General features: G+C 41.6%; 1 protein-coding gene across 6 annotated transcripts in view; it reads right to left on the reverse strand.

Moving 5' to 3' along the window:
• The window catches only part of HERC3 (HECT and RLD domain containing E3 ubiquitin protein ligase 3), a 124,703-nt gene that overhangs the window by 97,988 nt on the left and 9,590 nt on the right, over positions 1–17,125 (reverse strand). For all 6 annotated transcript variants that reach the window (XM_040625445.1, XM_040625441.1, XM_040625443.1 and 3 more), the window contains exon 3: positions 13,862–14,129. In XM_040625445.1, coding sequence (XP_040481379.1) covers positions 13,862–14,087 — 226 coding nt within the window. In that variant the 5' untranslated portion in view covers positions 14,088–14,129. The remainder of the gene's footprint in view (positions 1–13,861; positions 14,130–17,125) is intronic.

The raw sequence follows: 17,125 nt of genomic DNA on the forward strand, positions 1-17,125 counted from the left end.
AATGACGCCACAGATAAAGACTGGTATCAAGATCTACAAAGGAACTTACTCAAACTCAATACGAGAACAAATAAACAAATCATAAAATGGGCTGAAAATATGAACAGACACTTTTCCAATGATGACAGCATCACAAAGGGCTAACAGCACATGAAAATGTTCAAAATCATTAGCCATCAGGGAAATTCAAATCAAAACCACACTAAAGATACCACCTACACAGTTAGAATGGCAAAAATTGACAAGGCAAGAAACAACAATTGCTGGAGAGGATGTGGAGAAAGGGGATCCTCCTACATTGCTTGGTGGGAATGCTAAGTTGAGTACAGCGCCTGGAAAACAGTGGAGGGTCCCTTAAAGTTAAAAATTGAGCTACAGATGACTACAGCCATTGCACCACTGGATTTTACCCCAAAGATACAGACGTAGTGAAGAGAAGGGCCCTATGCACCCCAATGTTCATAGCAGCAATGTCCACAATAGCTAAATCGTGGAAGGAGCCGAGATGCCCTTCAACAGATGACTGGATTAAGAAGTTGTGGTCCATATATACAATGGAATATTACTCAGCTATCAGAAAGAACGAGTTCTCAACATTTGCTGCAACATGGACGGCACTGGAGGAGATAATGCTAAGTGAAATAAGTCAAGCAGAGAAAGACAATTATCATATGATTTCTCTCATCTATGGAACATAAGAACTGGGAAGATCGGTAGGGGAAGAAAGGGATAAAGAAAGGGGGGGTGATCAGAAGGGGGAACGAAGCATGAGAGACTATGGACTATGAGAAACAAACTGGGGGCCTCAGAGGGGAGGGGGTGGGGGAATGGGATAGACCGGTGATGGGTAGTAAGGAGGGCACGTACTGCATGGCGCACTGGGTGTTATACGCAACTAATGAATCATCGAACTTTACATCGGAAACCGGGGATGTACTGTATGGTGTCTAACATAATAAAAAAACATTTAAAAAAAAAAGAAATTCTGCATAAAAGTGTAAAGAAAGTTAAAGTGCCCTAGCCCTTAATATAAACATGGAAATTACACAAAACTGAGACATACAAAATTCAGAGTCAAGAATTCCATAAGGGCGGGGCGCCTGGGTGGCACAGCGGTTAAGCGTCTGCCTTCGGCTGAGGGTGTGATCCCGGCATTACGGGATCGAGCCCCACATCAGGCTCCTCCGCTATGAGCCTGCTTCTTCCTCTCCCACTCCCCCTGCTTGTGTTCCCTCTCTCACTGGCTGTCTTTATCTCTGTCGAATAAATAAATAAAATCTTTAAAAAAAAAAAAAAAAAGAATTCCATAAGGGAAGAGGAACAACAGAAATAAAGGACAAATGATGGCTTCTTCTTGATTTGTGGCTCTGGCCTGGTCATGACGACAACCAGTCCAGTGCAAGGGACAGATAGGAGGCACTTAAACTAGAACAGAGAAGAATTGGCTTAAGTCTTAGGCCCCCTCCAGTCTTTCCTGCCACAGAGCTTTCACTGGTTGGTTTCATCCACATGCACTGAAGCCCCCCCACCCACCCGGCCCCAGACACTTGAGGGATAGTCCTAAGAAGGTCTCTAGACAGCTCTGTTCGTCTGGAACACTGCCAATGTCAATGGTGCATTTAAACTGTGGACAAACTTGAAATAGTGTTTTTCTGACCCAAAGTATCTAAATCAAGGCAGTTAAATGGTAATTCATAAAGTGATTTAACAAAGGGATGGGCAATGAGGATATGGATTAAGAGTCTGGTTTTTTCTTGAGTTCATAAAATGACAAGGGAAAGAAATTCCATGGGTCCAGCGGTCCTGCCCAATCCTGGGTGAAGTGTACTGGCACCCTCCCCCCATTCAACCTAGGCTGCTGATGCACGTGTGCGTGTGTGTGTGTGTGAGAGAGAGAGAGAGAGAAAGAGAGAGAGGGAAGTGAGCAGAGAGAGAAATATCCCTCATTACTCTCTGGGGCCTGGCCCACCCCTTCCCATTCCTAACCACATTGTATCAGTTTAGAAATATAAAAAGTAGAGAGTAGCCAATACTTAATGACAAGCTAGAATGGTAAAGAAAGGAGATAGGCATCCAGATGATCTGAATTATATGCAGTGACCAAAAGGAGAGCATAAAAGAGCCAGAAGATGTATACTCATACACCATTCGCCACTAACATCTCCACAGTGCAAACACTGACTGCATTCCCCAAAACTTCTGTGCCTCAGAAACTACCTTCAGTGAAAAATGGAGAACAGAAAGCTGGGTAAAGCATGGGCTAAAACTGATAAAGTTTTATCTTTTATCTGAAAAACTGAAAAACTTCCAATTTCTCATGCGTGACTAGCTGGTTTGGGGTATCTCTATCATGTGGCACCTTAGAGTAAACAAAAAACATTCCATAATTACCTCCGCCTTCTTTCCTCCATATGAAGGAAAAAGGGGCATTTAGCTTGTGCCTCCTGGTAAGCCCAGCATGACTGGTACCTCCACTTTTCCTATTTTTCCTTTCTCTTCTCCTGGTTGCCAATACTCGTATTTCCAGCTGGGCTGGGCGGAGACCCACCGTGGCCTATCAGCAGCCCTCAGCTCCTTAAAGGAAACCATGGAACTTGCGAACTTGCGTCTAAGGGCATAATGAGCCCCACGTTCCAGCGCTACTTGGATTTTGTGCCCCACAGCCTCTGAGTACAGGCAGGATGGAGAACTCGCTGTCTTCTTCAGCACAATCTATTTCACCATGATCAGCACTATTCATACAGCACTGGGCTGATTCCAAACCAATCAATGAAAAATTCTTTTCACGTGATAAAGTACATTGACCACAAATCTATGGAAAGTGGGAAACAGGTTCTTTAAATTGTTAAGGACTCTCTGCAAGCTCTCATTATTATGACTTTGAAAAGAGGTTTTTAAAAAGCCCTAAATTGGTGCAGCCACTATGGAAAATGATATGGAGGCACCTCAAAAACTTAAAAACAGAAATTTCATACATTTCACTGGTGGGTATTAACCCAAAGAAAGCAAGAACACTAATTAGAAAAGCTATATGCACCCCTATGTGTACTGTAGCATTATTTACAATACCCGAGATATGGAAGCAACCCAAGTGTCCATTGATAGACAACTGGATAAAGAAGATGTGGGTTATATGCATATAGCAAAATATTACTCAGCCATAAGAATGAGATCTTGCCATTTATGACAACATGGATGGACCTAGAGGGTACTACACTAAGTGAAATAAATCAGAGAAAGACAAATACCATATGATTTCATTTATATGTGGAATCTAAGAAACAAATGAATAAACAAGCAGAAAAAGCAGAAACAGACCCATAAATACAGAGAACTGATGGTTGCCAGAGGCAAGGGGGATGGGGGTGGTGGGCAAAATGGGTGAAGGGGAGCAGGAGGTATAGGCTTCCAGTTACAGAATGAATAAGTCACAGGGATGAAAAATACAGCACAGGAAATACAGTCACTGTTAGTGTAGTCATACTAAGGGGGGGAAAAAGAGCCTTAAAACTCTCTTCCTAGCAACATGAATAACTCCCCATATAGTTGACAGCTGAGATGCTATTGTGACTAGACCTCCTAGAAAGTTCTCACTCTCAAATTTTAATGAAGTAAATCATATTCCTTTGAAAGTCTGAGTCCATTGCAAATGTTTTCAGTAGCTGATACAGTATCAAAGGAGAAAAATATCACAAGAAAGAAAATTAAACTTTCAATGTAACAGGCTAATTATGGCATCCAAAAAAACAGCATACTGGCAAAGCAGACCCTTGCTGGTAAAGCACTTGGGGATAAATGCAGGCTCTAAATCAGGCCCAAAAAATCTTACAACCACATCAGTGAGTTAGAGAATTGGCAAGGAGCATAACTCTGCATCACTACAAAATACCACTCCCATCCATCCACCACTGCCTTATACACAAACTCAAACCCACACATTCTGTTTAAAAAAAAAAAAAAAAAAGAAAAAAAGCCTCCTATCACTGGAAGGTATTTGTATCAATCATATCAACAAATGGATATTCATAGTCACCTGGAAATGTACTTACTGCTGAAAGTAGTATTGGAAAGGGTATACTTTAGTGTTTGCTTCATTTCATGATTTTAAATTAGTTTGACAGTTAAATGTGGAAGGATCACTAATAAATGAATGCCTGATTCATGGCCCAGGTGATAATACTTGCTAAACGCACTGTTCTCAGGACGCTCATGATCTTTGCAGTCTTTCTAAAAATGAGTTAAAGTGGGGGCGCCTGGGTGGCTCAGTCGGTTAAGCTTCTGCCTTCGGCTCAGGTCACGACCCCAGGGTCCTGGGATTGAGCCTGGCATCATGACATCAGGCTCCCTACAGGAAGCCTGCTTCTCCCTCTGCCCTTTCCCCTGCTTACGCTTTCTCTCTCAAATAAATATAATCTTAAAATAAAAAAAAAATGGGTTAAACTAATAAAGCTTAGTGAGCTGAAGTAGCCAAGCTACTGCAGCTCCCTTTAGAGAAGTTCCGCTGTGTGATACTAAATCCAATGTTAGTTCTGTGAAGCCTCATAAATGGAAATATTGACAATTCAAGTCACTCTTTTATCCTCCATCCTTAAAATTCTGTGATCTTCTTTAAACAAAGATCATTCTGATCTTTATTGACCTAACCCCAGAAATCTCTCAGAACCCATACAGAACACGGCAAAGTAACAAAATAGTAAAACCTATGAGACATGTATTTAACACATTTCCTACCCTATGTGCCTACCACGCTGTGCTTAGCACTTAAATACAAAGATACTAACTCATGAAATATACAATTCCATATCATATATAATAAACATTACGAAGTCATTGCCTCATAATGATAGCTATCAGTTTTGTTCGAGGCCAGTGTTAAGGTGTTGCTGATTTCATAAAAGGAACCACAGATTATAATACGAGCAAAAATAAGATGCCATGATTCCACTTTAAGATGTCAAAGACCCTAGACCGCACACAGCATGAAATCAGCCTTGTGGAAGATGCTGTGTGTTGCTTACCCATTAGGCATCACCCACTTTCTCCTTGCACTAGAACCTTTAGGGTTGCTGGGCCCTCCCCAGTCCTAGGAGATGTGCCTTGACTATGCCAAACCGGTATTTCCTATTTCACTTACTCAGGCACACCAAGGACTGGTCTATGGTAGGCAAGTACCCCAGGCCTGGCCAATGAGACAAAGACGGATGTTTGCAAGGGGGTTCCTAGGCAAGGTTTTCCCCATTTTTGAAAGGTGACACAAAAGAAAACTCCCCTTCCCATCTGCCTTTGAATGCAGCTGTGTAAGAATGTGATGCCTGGAACCGTGGCAGTCACCTGGTGACCATGAAGGAAGAAGGACAACAGACTGAAGATGGCAGAACAGAAAGATGGCAAGCACCTGTGTGCCCGATGGTGTCCTTGTGCTGATTTAACCAATCCTAGAACCCTCTATAAAGAGATTTTAAGTTTTACTCATTGTTCTTGCAGAACTTTGGCTTAGTATTGTTACCTGCAGCTGAAACCATCCTGACTCACACAGGCCCATTTAAAAAAACAAAAAAACAAAACAGGGATCAGACAGGTTCAGACTCCAAAGTGATTTCTTCTTAGGCAATTCCAGAATGCAGAAAGGAAAACCACTTACTTTCTTTCAGGTCATTTAGATCCCTGCTCAACGATTCACCCCCCATCAAAGCTGACAAGAAGCCTCAAGTAATCACACACGGAATTCAGGTGGGCTCAGCATAAATTGATTGCACCCTATTTTCTAGACCTATGGCAAGATCAAATCACCTGGCTAACTGCCGCCAAACCACTTCTAGTCCTCTAGGAGCATCACCCAGTAGCCCTCCGTGTACTATAATCTCCACAGTGGCCTAATTCATTTCACTTCCCTCTGCACTTTGGACCAGAATACTGGAGGCAATGTTAACCATGGCATAAAGAGAACATATATGTATGTGGGTCCATATGTAGATAACCCATTTTTAGAGAGTGCCCAATACATATGCAAGGTATTTTTCTTGGGACCAATAAGGTAAAAGACTCCAAAAAGTTGAAAATAAAGACTATCCTTTAAAACTCAAAATATAAAAATTAGCCTAATGCGTGTAGCTTCTCTTAATAGCATCTTCCTCCTCTGTATGCACAGACCATTCATCAAATCCTATAGTGTTAAGGAAACGTATAAAAATGATCAAAGTACTTATTTTTATGTATATGTGTAATGAATTTATTAATTTAATATGCTAGAATAGTAAGATCAAAAAAATTATAATGGAAGATGTTACCACATATTATTACTACTACTGGGAGCACCTAATTGAGTCCTTACTTTGGGCCAGGCATTATTCCAAACACCTGAGATAAACTTATTAAATCCTCACAAAATCCTAATATGTAATTATTATTATCCACGTTTTACAACTAAGAAAACCAGGATACAGAGACGTTAAGCAACTTGCCCAGAATCACACAACCAGTGAGTGGCAAAGCCAGGATTACAATACAGGAAGTCTGGCTCCAGAGTCCACACTCTTATTCATTATACTGCCTCCATAATTAGCTAACACTCCAAATTAAAATCACTCACAATAACAATTTCAACTGCTATGAGTCATTTAATACTTGTAATAGAAATTGCAATCTATGTCTTAAAATGAGTGAAAAAGTAATCCAAAATCCACAAGGATAGGAGACAGTGTATCTGCTGGAGAGTTACCAAAGATTTCAACATTACATGCTATGCAAGGGTATTCACTCAGATTCCGGTAGCTTGAAGAACTGTAAAATACCAGCTGAATAGACATACACCATCCAAACTGATACATTTCCTAAAAACATTCTACCTATTCTAGATCCATCAAGATCACAGATCACCAAGGTGTACCAGAGATCATCAAAATGACAAAACTGTTACTGCAACATGAAAATTCAGAAGTAAAGAGTGGACTTACCCACTAACGTCATGGAAAATCCCTGGAGAATTACACCATTTCCAAAGCCGCCCCTTCTCCGAACTGCTAGATTCCACTCCTCCCACAAGCTCACAAACCTAAGATAAACTTGAACTTTGTATGTGTGTGGTTGTAAAAGACGACATCTGTGAGAAGTGTGAGTGTAGCACTGTGGGCAACCTGACTTAGACCCGACTCTTCACTACAACTCTTATTTTGACACACTTAGGACCCTGGTCGCTTGCCGAGCACACAGTGAACTGGATTATGTAATCTTTACAGCAACCACAGGAACACATCTTACATGCCCACCTAGCCTGTAAGCTCCCAAAAGGTAGGATCTGCACTAACTGCATTGTGTTCTGATGGTAACTGCAACAAATGAGGAACCTAGTAGTTTAGTCACTCAGTAAACATCTGCTGAATCAATGACTGAATGATAAGAAGTAAATAATTCAAGGAAATAAAGGAACAAAGAACAAGAGGCAAATTGCAAGGCAAAACAAAATATATCAGCCTGAGATATGAATTATCATGTGTGTTTTTCCCCCCAGAATATCTGGCAGTCAAAAGAGCATAAGAGACCAGGCTGGCAGTCACCTGATGTTCTAAAGATGAAAAGGGAATTAATTGTTTCTCCATACCTTTAATCAAAACACCTTGAGTATATCTGGCATTTAACCAGTAAATAAAAGAATACAAGCTTCTTGGTGGCCAAGTTTATATCCTTTTGTTTCTTTTGTAAGGAATAAAGAAAAAAAACAGTTTAAGAATAAAATTCTATTGTGCTTTTCCAAGCAGCCTGAGGTTAAAAAGATGTCCATTGACAAAATTCTAGGATTACTAAAACCAAACTGTCAGCACCCAAGGAAAACTGACACTCAGCTCCCTTTCCTGTTCTCCTTTACATATACCTGGGATGATAACACTGACCTACTTTATAGAACTATCATGAGGATTAATCAGCTTAAAAATGTCAAGCACATCCAGGGTAAGAGAGATTATAACACCTACAGTTAACCACTTCTACAAGTAACAAATGAACTGAGTCTCTTGTATCACAGTGCAAACCACTATTAGTTACTTAGAAGGAACACTGCAAATTTTTTTAACGCTGCAAATTTTTAAAAGTCACAAATAACACTTCATGTTAAAGAATATGCACAGGTGCCTGGGTGGCTCAGTCGGTTAAGCATCTGCCTTCGGCTCAGGTCATGATCCCAGGGACCTGGGATCAAGCCCCTCATCGGACTTCCTGCTCAGCGGGGAGCCTGCTTCTCCCTCTGCCTGCTGCTCCCCCTGCTTGTGTGCTCTCTCTCTCTCTGTCGGATAAATAATAAAATTTTTTAAATCTTTAAAAAATTTTAAAAATAAAGAATAGGCTCATTAATAAGTACGTATTTTCTAAAACTTTGAAGTATCTTTAAAGAAAGGAGGCTGAGTACAGACAGGAAAAAGAACTTTTGATGACCCACCCCAGAAAATAAAATTATTAAATGACATTGGCTCCGGAGCTCCAGGCCTCTGAACTAGAAAGCTGTCCACTCGGCTAAGAAGAGTCACCACATCCCATAGGGTTTGATGGTCATCATCATCAGAAAGGGTTGTGCAGCCTCCTGGACCACCTGCCACCCCTAATGAGGAAGGGATGGAGCTCCTAACAGTGCAATGTTGAGATTTGAACATTTCCCATGGTACCTTCTGCCTTTTATATCAGAGTAAAGCCATAGAAACATGCACTTCGGTAATAGGAAGTCATTACAGGATGTCTTCCGTTTCCTTTTGCTCAGCTAGTTTGCTTTTCGGCCAAAGCTGATTAACATGACAGAGTTACCTCGTCCTTCAGATGCCCGAGAAGAACTTGATAAGCTAGTTGAAAGTGCTACTTCTACCAGGGTTAGCAGCAACCACAGCTCTGGTAATTGATGCTTTTGAGATATTCTGCTTTATAAACCTCATGTATCAAACAGCGGGAGAGCTGTTACATATGGTGACGGGCATTATGGAAACGCTTAGGTTGAATACAAAATGTGAATGTGAATTGGATTAAATTACCTGCAAGAAAGTGAGAAACTAACTCAGGAGGAAGGAAAAGGAACCAATCATAGATATGAATCAAACAGGGTTGCACAGAAATGTTAGAGTCTGCTTATAAATGGTTACCCTTGAGGTTTCCTGTGAAAGGTTTCCTGGAATGTCAATGCAGAATTTTAAAAATTTAACATAGTGAAGTTAAATAATTGCACCTACCACAGTTCTTGCCTACTCAAAATAGAAAGGTTAGAAGAGGTTAACATAAATTCAGACGTGCCTAATAACACAAGGATTAGCTGATGCTAAAATCCCAATATGAAAAATCAGATATGCATGGGGAGAGGAGACGCGTGGGTTTGGCTGAAGAACACAGTGCTGACAATGTGGCTGGGTGGAGTGGGAATAAGGGAAGCAGAATAAACTAAGGTAAAATTCTTGAATTTTTTTCTATGGCCAACCAGTTTCTATTTTAGGTGAACAAAACATTTCAAGATGTGCTTAATATTCAGTTATAGTTTAGTCACTTATAAAAAGTCATAATTTGGGGGAAAAACTCATGTTTTGCTTACTTTATTAAAAAAGGAAAAAAACTAAAAATTAAAAAGTTAAAAAAGGAGGGGAGGCACACAAGTCTTCCTTGTGTGTAACTCTATGTCTTCAGAAATTATGAGATGAATTCATGGGCAAAAACATGAGAAAATTTGTTAGTAATAATCCTACAATGCTCTCATCTCTGAAACTATCCCTGATTTTGGAGGAGAGGTAAGGCTGATAATCACAATGTGATGGGGAGAATGAAGAAGAGAAAAGTCATGTGGGAGAGGAATATACAAAACAGTTATAATCCAACTGGGTTTTTGTTGTTTTTTTATAAGCCGGACATTGAGTTTAGATGGGACTTTGATATTCTGCCCATAAAAAATGCTTCTGGGAATCACAGTGCTCTTTGCCTTTGGCCAAAGCACAAATAAATGAGTCACAGAGACACCTAACCTAGAACCCCAGGCTGCCCAATACACTGGGAAAATATCGGACCTTTATAACTAGCAGTTTCAGTATTTGATGTGTCCTTGAAATGCCCTCTCCCCATCACAAACAGAGACACGCACGAAGTTGGTCACATAAGATCAGTACTAAGAAGAGAAATGAGAGTACAAGAAAAGCACAGTGGCCTCAGGTACAGCAAAAGCAGTACGTAACTATTAGATGTTCTCAAGGAGAAAAAAAAAGCCGCCCTTTAAAATCATCGTGGAATGCTTTATACCACTGCTATGTCACAGGTATAGGGTTCCTCCAAAAAAAAAAAAAAATGAGTTTGTGCACCTTGCCAATTAGAGACAATGTGTATAAACTGATCAACTGGCAGTCAGACTCAAGGCACGTGTCCTGACAGAAGAGTCTCATCCCCATGCATCCCCACCCCATCTTCTTCCACCTTTCCTTCCCCTCACTCTTTTTAATCCTTCACACTACAAAGTCCTTTGGTCTGGACAATGATGTTGAACTGAAATCACAAATCTGCGCATTGCCCCCAGAAGCATCCTGAGAAAGTGGTCTTCTATCAAGTTCCCTCCCTAGACAGCACAGGGGTTACTNGGGAGTAGCATTCCTGCGGGCCAGGACCAGCACAGGCTACCTGAAACAGGGTCTGTCACTGACATCCCCCCTGCCTCCCCGCCTAGCATCGCTCCAGGTCACAGTTCTCAATAAACACATGGAGAAAACAAGCTCATTCTCTTTTTCCCAGTCATTAAAAATAAACTCAAATGGTCCCCAATTTAGAACACACCTACCAATGAAAAAAAGTTAAAAGAGAGGGAGGTGCCCACCCACATAATCTTTCCATTCAAAGAGGCACTATTTCACAGCTGCTATGGAGTTTATAATTAACAGACAAGCTTAACCAACCACAGAAGTTTCTGGAATCTATGGTAATTTACACGAGAGCCTTGCTTATTACAAATTTAGATTACAAGCATGGAGTCTGTGGTTGAATGCAAGAGCCTTCTTGACGCACCTCTCGCTCAAGTCTCTTGCAATCCCTTAGCCTTGCCTACAGGGAGCAGCTGCAGGCTGAGGTGTTGGCCTGACCCAGTGTGCATGCGGAAGCAGGGACTGCTCCTGCTCACTCACTCCCAGAGCCCACAAACCACCCACCACTAGCGCCACGGAGCTGTCAGGAGGCTCCGCTGGAACGATGTCACATTGCACTGAGATGCGCTCACCATGGTGCCTCCCACAGGTCTTTGCTATCCATTGGACTGCAAGCTTTCTGTTTCCTTTCTCACCTGCCACCCCAGGTTGAATCCTCTCCGCCCCGGTTCTGAGACAAAGGGCAGTGTCACAGAGCAGACAGACAGGAGGGGAGAGCAGGGCAGCCTTCACAGGCCACAGGTAACTCTGCTGAGTCGTCTTCACCATTTGAAGCTACCGCATCATGAGCTACACTACAAGAGGAAGTCTCCTTTCACAGAAGAGGGAACTGAGCTCAGAAATAGAGACAGGTGGGGCGCCTGGGTGGCACAGCAGTTAAGCGTCTGCCTTCGGCTCAGGGTGTGATCCCGGCGTTATGGGATCGAGCCCCACATCAGGCTCCTCCGCTAGGAGCCTGCTTCTTCCTCTCCCACTCCCCCTGCTTGTGTTCCCTCTCTCGCTGGCTGTCTCTCTCTCTCAAATAAATAAATAAAATCTTAAAAAAAAAAAAAAAGAAATAGAGACAGGTAACACCTACACCAGGTTTGTCCGACTCCAGAGCTCACCCTGTGTTCTCTCTGCAGTTCTGGAAAGATCTCCTCCTGGTCCCCAAAATCCTCCCTTCAAAGGCTGGCTAGGGTGAGGACAAATACTTCAAGGATCATTGGTACGAAGTGGGCCTTAAATGTCTCTAAGTCCTGGCTAAACATATGCATTCCCACAGGAAGGAGCGAGCTGTTGGACTGCAACTTGCCATGAATCCCTCTCTAGGCATTAATTGTTAGATACTGGCTTTCACTTGTGGAAACAGAACCAGAGTTTCATGTAAGATACAAGTGAGTTTTAATAGAAGGAAGGGAAAGAAGACCTTGGTTTTTACCCTTTTCCAAAAAAAACGCAAACCATTTTTAGAAATCAAAAGCCTTCCTACATATTATACTTTTATATTAATTGGTAAAACACATAATGGATAGGATTTACTAAATCAATCATGAATTGGTAGCACCACTACCGAATTTTTATTTTAATGAATAACAGAATCTACTAACAGTTGAAAACCTGTAGTATCAGATGCATTGTACATATAAAGGTATGCATCCGTACGGCCCATGCTACAAATGCCTTCCTTGAAATCCCAACAGTCCAGGGCCCACATGTTGGGAAAGCCCTGGAAGAACATTGGGATTTGCTTTGGGTGAGCAGGCCTGATGGGGTGTCTTAGAGAGGGCTCCAATGAGGGAACCCGGAGGAGAAGAATGGGGAAGGAGCCCACAAATCACACATCACATACTTCATAATTTTGCTTAAGACCAACCCTACGGCCCTTTATCCAACGGTCAAATTAGTTATTTATAAAGTCATAGTGACATTTGGGCAGGCGAACTATGAAACACAACCACTTGCTATGGGAGGGAATAAATATGAGAAAGGAGGGAGACAGTGTGTCATGGGAAAATTTTAGCTCATCCTGGTGCCAAACTGACCTTCCTAGATAAACACGAAAGAGTAAAATTATCTAGAAAAAAACTGTGGAAAAAATTTAGCTCATCCTGATGCCAAACTGACCCTCCTAGATAAACACAAAGGAGTAAAATTATCTAGAAAAAAAAACAGCAAGGCTGTTCTTTAAAGAAGCTTCCATGTCTTCGCTTGATTTGGATTGAATAAAAAAGAACAAGTAACAAACAAGATGACACACATCCATGTTAGTGTGAAAAACACAACATGGTCACAACTGAAGACCCTACCTTATCACGTCCCACCAAAAGGAGACCCATTTAAACATCATCACTACTACTCCAAAATCGAAGACTGAGAAAGTACCTCATAGATTCATACTACATATATACCCAAGGTCAAACTCACACAGAAAAAGTGGGAAGAAAATAAATTGAAATCAATGGACTTTAAATATATATACAGCACCTTTCACCCCCCATCACCAGTCTTGCCCCATATTCAACATTCCCTGTACAAGGATGGCACCTTGACAGTCATGCCTTAAAAAAAAAAAAAAAAAAAAAAATCATAGGGGACACTCAGGTGTGTGCAATAAGCTGAGTGTTCCTGCCCCATGCGTACACACACACACTTGCTGAAGTCCTACTATGCTTCCTCCTTGACCCCCAAAGGCAAAATGGATCCTGCTCCCCAGCTCCCTCCAGCATATTCTTCAACTTACTTCACACATCCTTCCGCAGGGGGTCCCTGGTGCCACATCATCACTACCTCCCGTTCACTTATCTCTTCACACCCACACAGTGCTTAGCCCAAAACACCAAACGAAAGCATGTTGCCAAAACTGGTGAACGAACACGCAATTAGGAGGAAAAATTAGGTGAAAATGGCTCTGATATTGACTGTGTGAGGGTTACAAACCCACAAAACAGTCACAGTGCCTTAGCACTCGATTACTGGGGAAAATCTCTCTAGCTCTGAACTGACTGACCAACCTCCCTCCCCTGGCCAATGATACGACACATAGTATCTAGTAAGACGAAAAAGGAAAAGTCTGGTTTTCTGACAAAAAGACTTGAACACAAAAGTTCCAAACAATAAGGGGTCCCTGCACCAGGTCAGAGCCTCTTGAAAGATAAACACTCAGTGAGGTAATCTTCAATTCGCTCTCCCCTTTCCTCAGCCTTTCTCACCAATCACGGAGGAGGACTAGGTGTGCTCACCTGGCTTATTTCCTTCCCTCTCGTGGCCCAGCTGCCCCTTGGTGTTCAAACCGCAGGTGTAAACTTCCCCATCCTCCAGCAGGAACACGGAGTGGTTTCCTCCACAGGCCACTTCCTTGACGCTTCTGTCAGATATGAATCCACACACCTGTGGCTCAGCCACAATCCCTTGCAGGTTGGTGCTGATCCCAGGTTGGCCCAGAGACCAATATCCCCAACATAACATTGTTCTGATCCTTCAGGGAGTCATGTAGCCTAGAAGAGAGTTCTGTAAAAAAGATTAGAAAAAAGAGGTCAGAGAAAGTCACTTTTAAGTAATAAATGTAATCAATTTTAAAAAGAACACTCCCCCTAATATTCCTCAGATACCTTGCATCTCAAAATAATATGTATTAATATCATTGAAAATATTTATAGTAATGACGCTATTTTTGTTTCAGTAGGAGTTTAAAAAAAAATTTCTAAACAAATTTTGTTTGTATAAACGAATAGTGAACATAGACAGAATGTGACCTTTAGATCACCGATAAGGAACTCCGAGTACAGGAGATTCGCTGAAACAATCTTTGCAAACCATTACGGGAATAACAGTCTGGAAATTACCCTCCTAACTTCATCTTGTCCTTTCTTCTTGCTCCTTTTGAGTTTTCTGCTTATTTTATGTTTTAAAATTTTTTGAACTAATTAACTCCTTTAGGTAACCCACTGTTAGCTTGGATAGTAATAATTCACCTCTTGAAACAAAACATAATAATAAAAATAAAAATTAAATTAAAAAAAAACGAAAATGGGAAAATGTTATCTTCTCTGCCATTTCTTCTTACATATCCTTACATATCAGAGTCAAGCTTCACTTCCTACCTAAAAGCCTCTAGGGATCATTCCAGCCACAGTTAGCCTGCATCCCTCTGACACATCTGTATTGCCTTGATTGGAGACTTTCTCTGTATCTTATAACTTAACTCCTCAGCCAGATCTTAACACCCTTAAATAGGGACCACAGTATAACACACCTCTTTGATTTAGCACCTATTCAATCAACTTTTGGCTGATCACTGCTGACTCCAACCCAAAGTTTCACCACTTTTTAGAAATTTATGCTTCCCTCTCATACAAACAAAAACAAAATCTCATCACGTTCCACCAGTTCACACTCACTAGGATGGCTATAATCAGAAAGGACAGATAGTGACAAGTGTTGGTGAGGATGTGGAGAAAGTGGAGCCTTCTATGCTGCTGGGGGGAACGTAAAAATGTGCAGGTCCTTTGGGAAACATTCTGGCACTTCGTCAAAAGCCTAAATATATAGCTATCATGTGATCTGGCAATTTCACTCTGAGGTAGATATCCAAGAGATTTGCAAATACATGTCCACACAAAAGGGACATATATTTGCAAGGGGTGCCTGGGTGGCTCAGTCAGTAAAGCGTCTGACTGGCTCAGGTCATGACCTCAAGTTCTTGAGATGGAGCCCCCTGTCAGGCTCCCTGCTGAGCAGGGAGTCTGCTTGTCCCTCTGCCCCTCCTCACGCCTCGTGCTTGCGTGCAAGCATGCTGTCTCTCTCTAATAAATCTTCAAAAAAAAAAAAAAAACTTGTACATGAATGTTCATAGCAGCATTACTCGTAATATCAAAAGGCAGAAATAAACCCAAATACCTATCAATTGATGAATGGATAAACAAAATGGGGTACTTCCATACCACAGAATATTATTTCGCTACCTATGGTAATGTTATCTGACTTATTCTTTGAGCTCTTAAGGCTTTTAGGAAGGCATGGAAAACCCAAAATAAAATATAAAACTGAATCTCAAGGTGCTTTCTTAACCAAAAAGTTGTTTCTTCCCAAGATTTTTATTCCTTGTCTAGACTCTCCAACTAAAAGGACATTAAGCTTAACTGTTATTCTTTGCGTTAATTACAAAGGGAGGTGAGATAAAACACAAACGGAGGCAGGGGGTAGGATATGTATATTTAAAAGACCAGCAAAATCACATAATCTTTTCGTAATTTAATTTTCCCAACCAACTTCCTTTGTCATTTTTAATGTTCCATGAATTTGTCTTTTTTTTTTTAAAGATTTTATTTATTTATTCATTCGACAGAGATAGAGACAGGCAGCGAGAGAGGGAACACAAGCAGGGGGAGTGGCAGAGGAAGAAGCAGGCTCCCAGCAGAGGAGCCTGATGTGGGGCTCGATCCCATAACGCCGGGATCACGCCCTGAGCCGAAGGCAGACGCTTAACCGCTGTGCCACCCAGGCGCCCCTCCATGAATTTGTCTTATCCCGCCTACCAATAATTACATAAGCAGCATCATAGAGCTTACTATACAACGTTGCTGTGCTAATAAGCATTTTACATCGTTATTTCATCTTCACAACAACCCTGTGCCATAAGTACTATTTTTAGCTTCATTTTTAGATAAAGCAAGCCTCAGAGACACTGAGAAGCATGCCCAAGGTCACACAGCTAGAAGGCATCAGAACCAGGCTACTAATCTAGGCCTGATGCCAATGTCCACAGTCTTATCCACTGGGCCACACTATCACCCAAGCAGGTCACCTACAGGAGCAAGAACCAAAAATTACTTGCAGAATGACTAACTGTGGTCGGGATACAACACAGGATGCCCTGCGAAGTTGAAAATAAAGTTGCCCTCTGAGAGTGAAACTAGTCAGAATTAAGAGATAATGGCTGAGATTAGGCAGCTGTAGCATTAAGCCATCCCCTTAACCAGCCAAGTACAAACAGTGCGTCTAAAAATATGACACCAAGAAGCTATGATTGTATGTCTGCAAAAAAGATCTAGAAACAATACTCACAGCGGCTTTATTCATGCTAAACAAAAATGGCAACAACCCAAATGTCCATCAACAGGAAGCTGGATAAACAGACTGCAGTATATTCATACAAGGAACACTACTCATCAATAAGACGGGGGGAGGGGGCATGGCTGAAACCCGCTTAACATAAAAGAAAGCTGCACCTCAGTGTGACACAATCTTTCTGAATAATAAAGACTAGTTTTAAAAAATTCCTCAAGGGTGTTATCAACTGCTTTTTTTAATTGATGTCCCAAAGTCCCTCTTCATCTAGTAACAAACATGCCACTCTCTTGCACAAGGGTAAGCGTGACCCTGGCCAAGCCAATCAAAGAACACTCCTCCGTGGGTGCCTGGGTGGCTCAGTCAGTTAAGTGTCTGCCTTCAGCTCAGGTCATGATCTCAGGGTCCTGGGACAGAGCCCAGCATCAGGCTCCCTC

This window comes from Ursus maritimus, unplaced genomic scaffold (genome assembly GCF_017311325.1).
Source record: "Ursus maritimus isolate PB19 unplaced genomic scaffold, ASM1731132v1 scaffold_8, whole genome shotgun sequence".
In the NCBI taxonomy this organism is placed as follows: domain Eukaryota; kingdom Metazoa; phylum Chordata; class Mammalia; order Carnivora; family Ursidae; genus Ursus; species Ursus maritimus.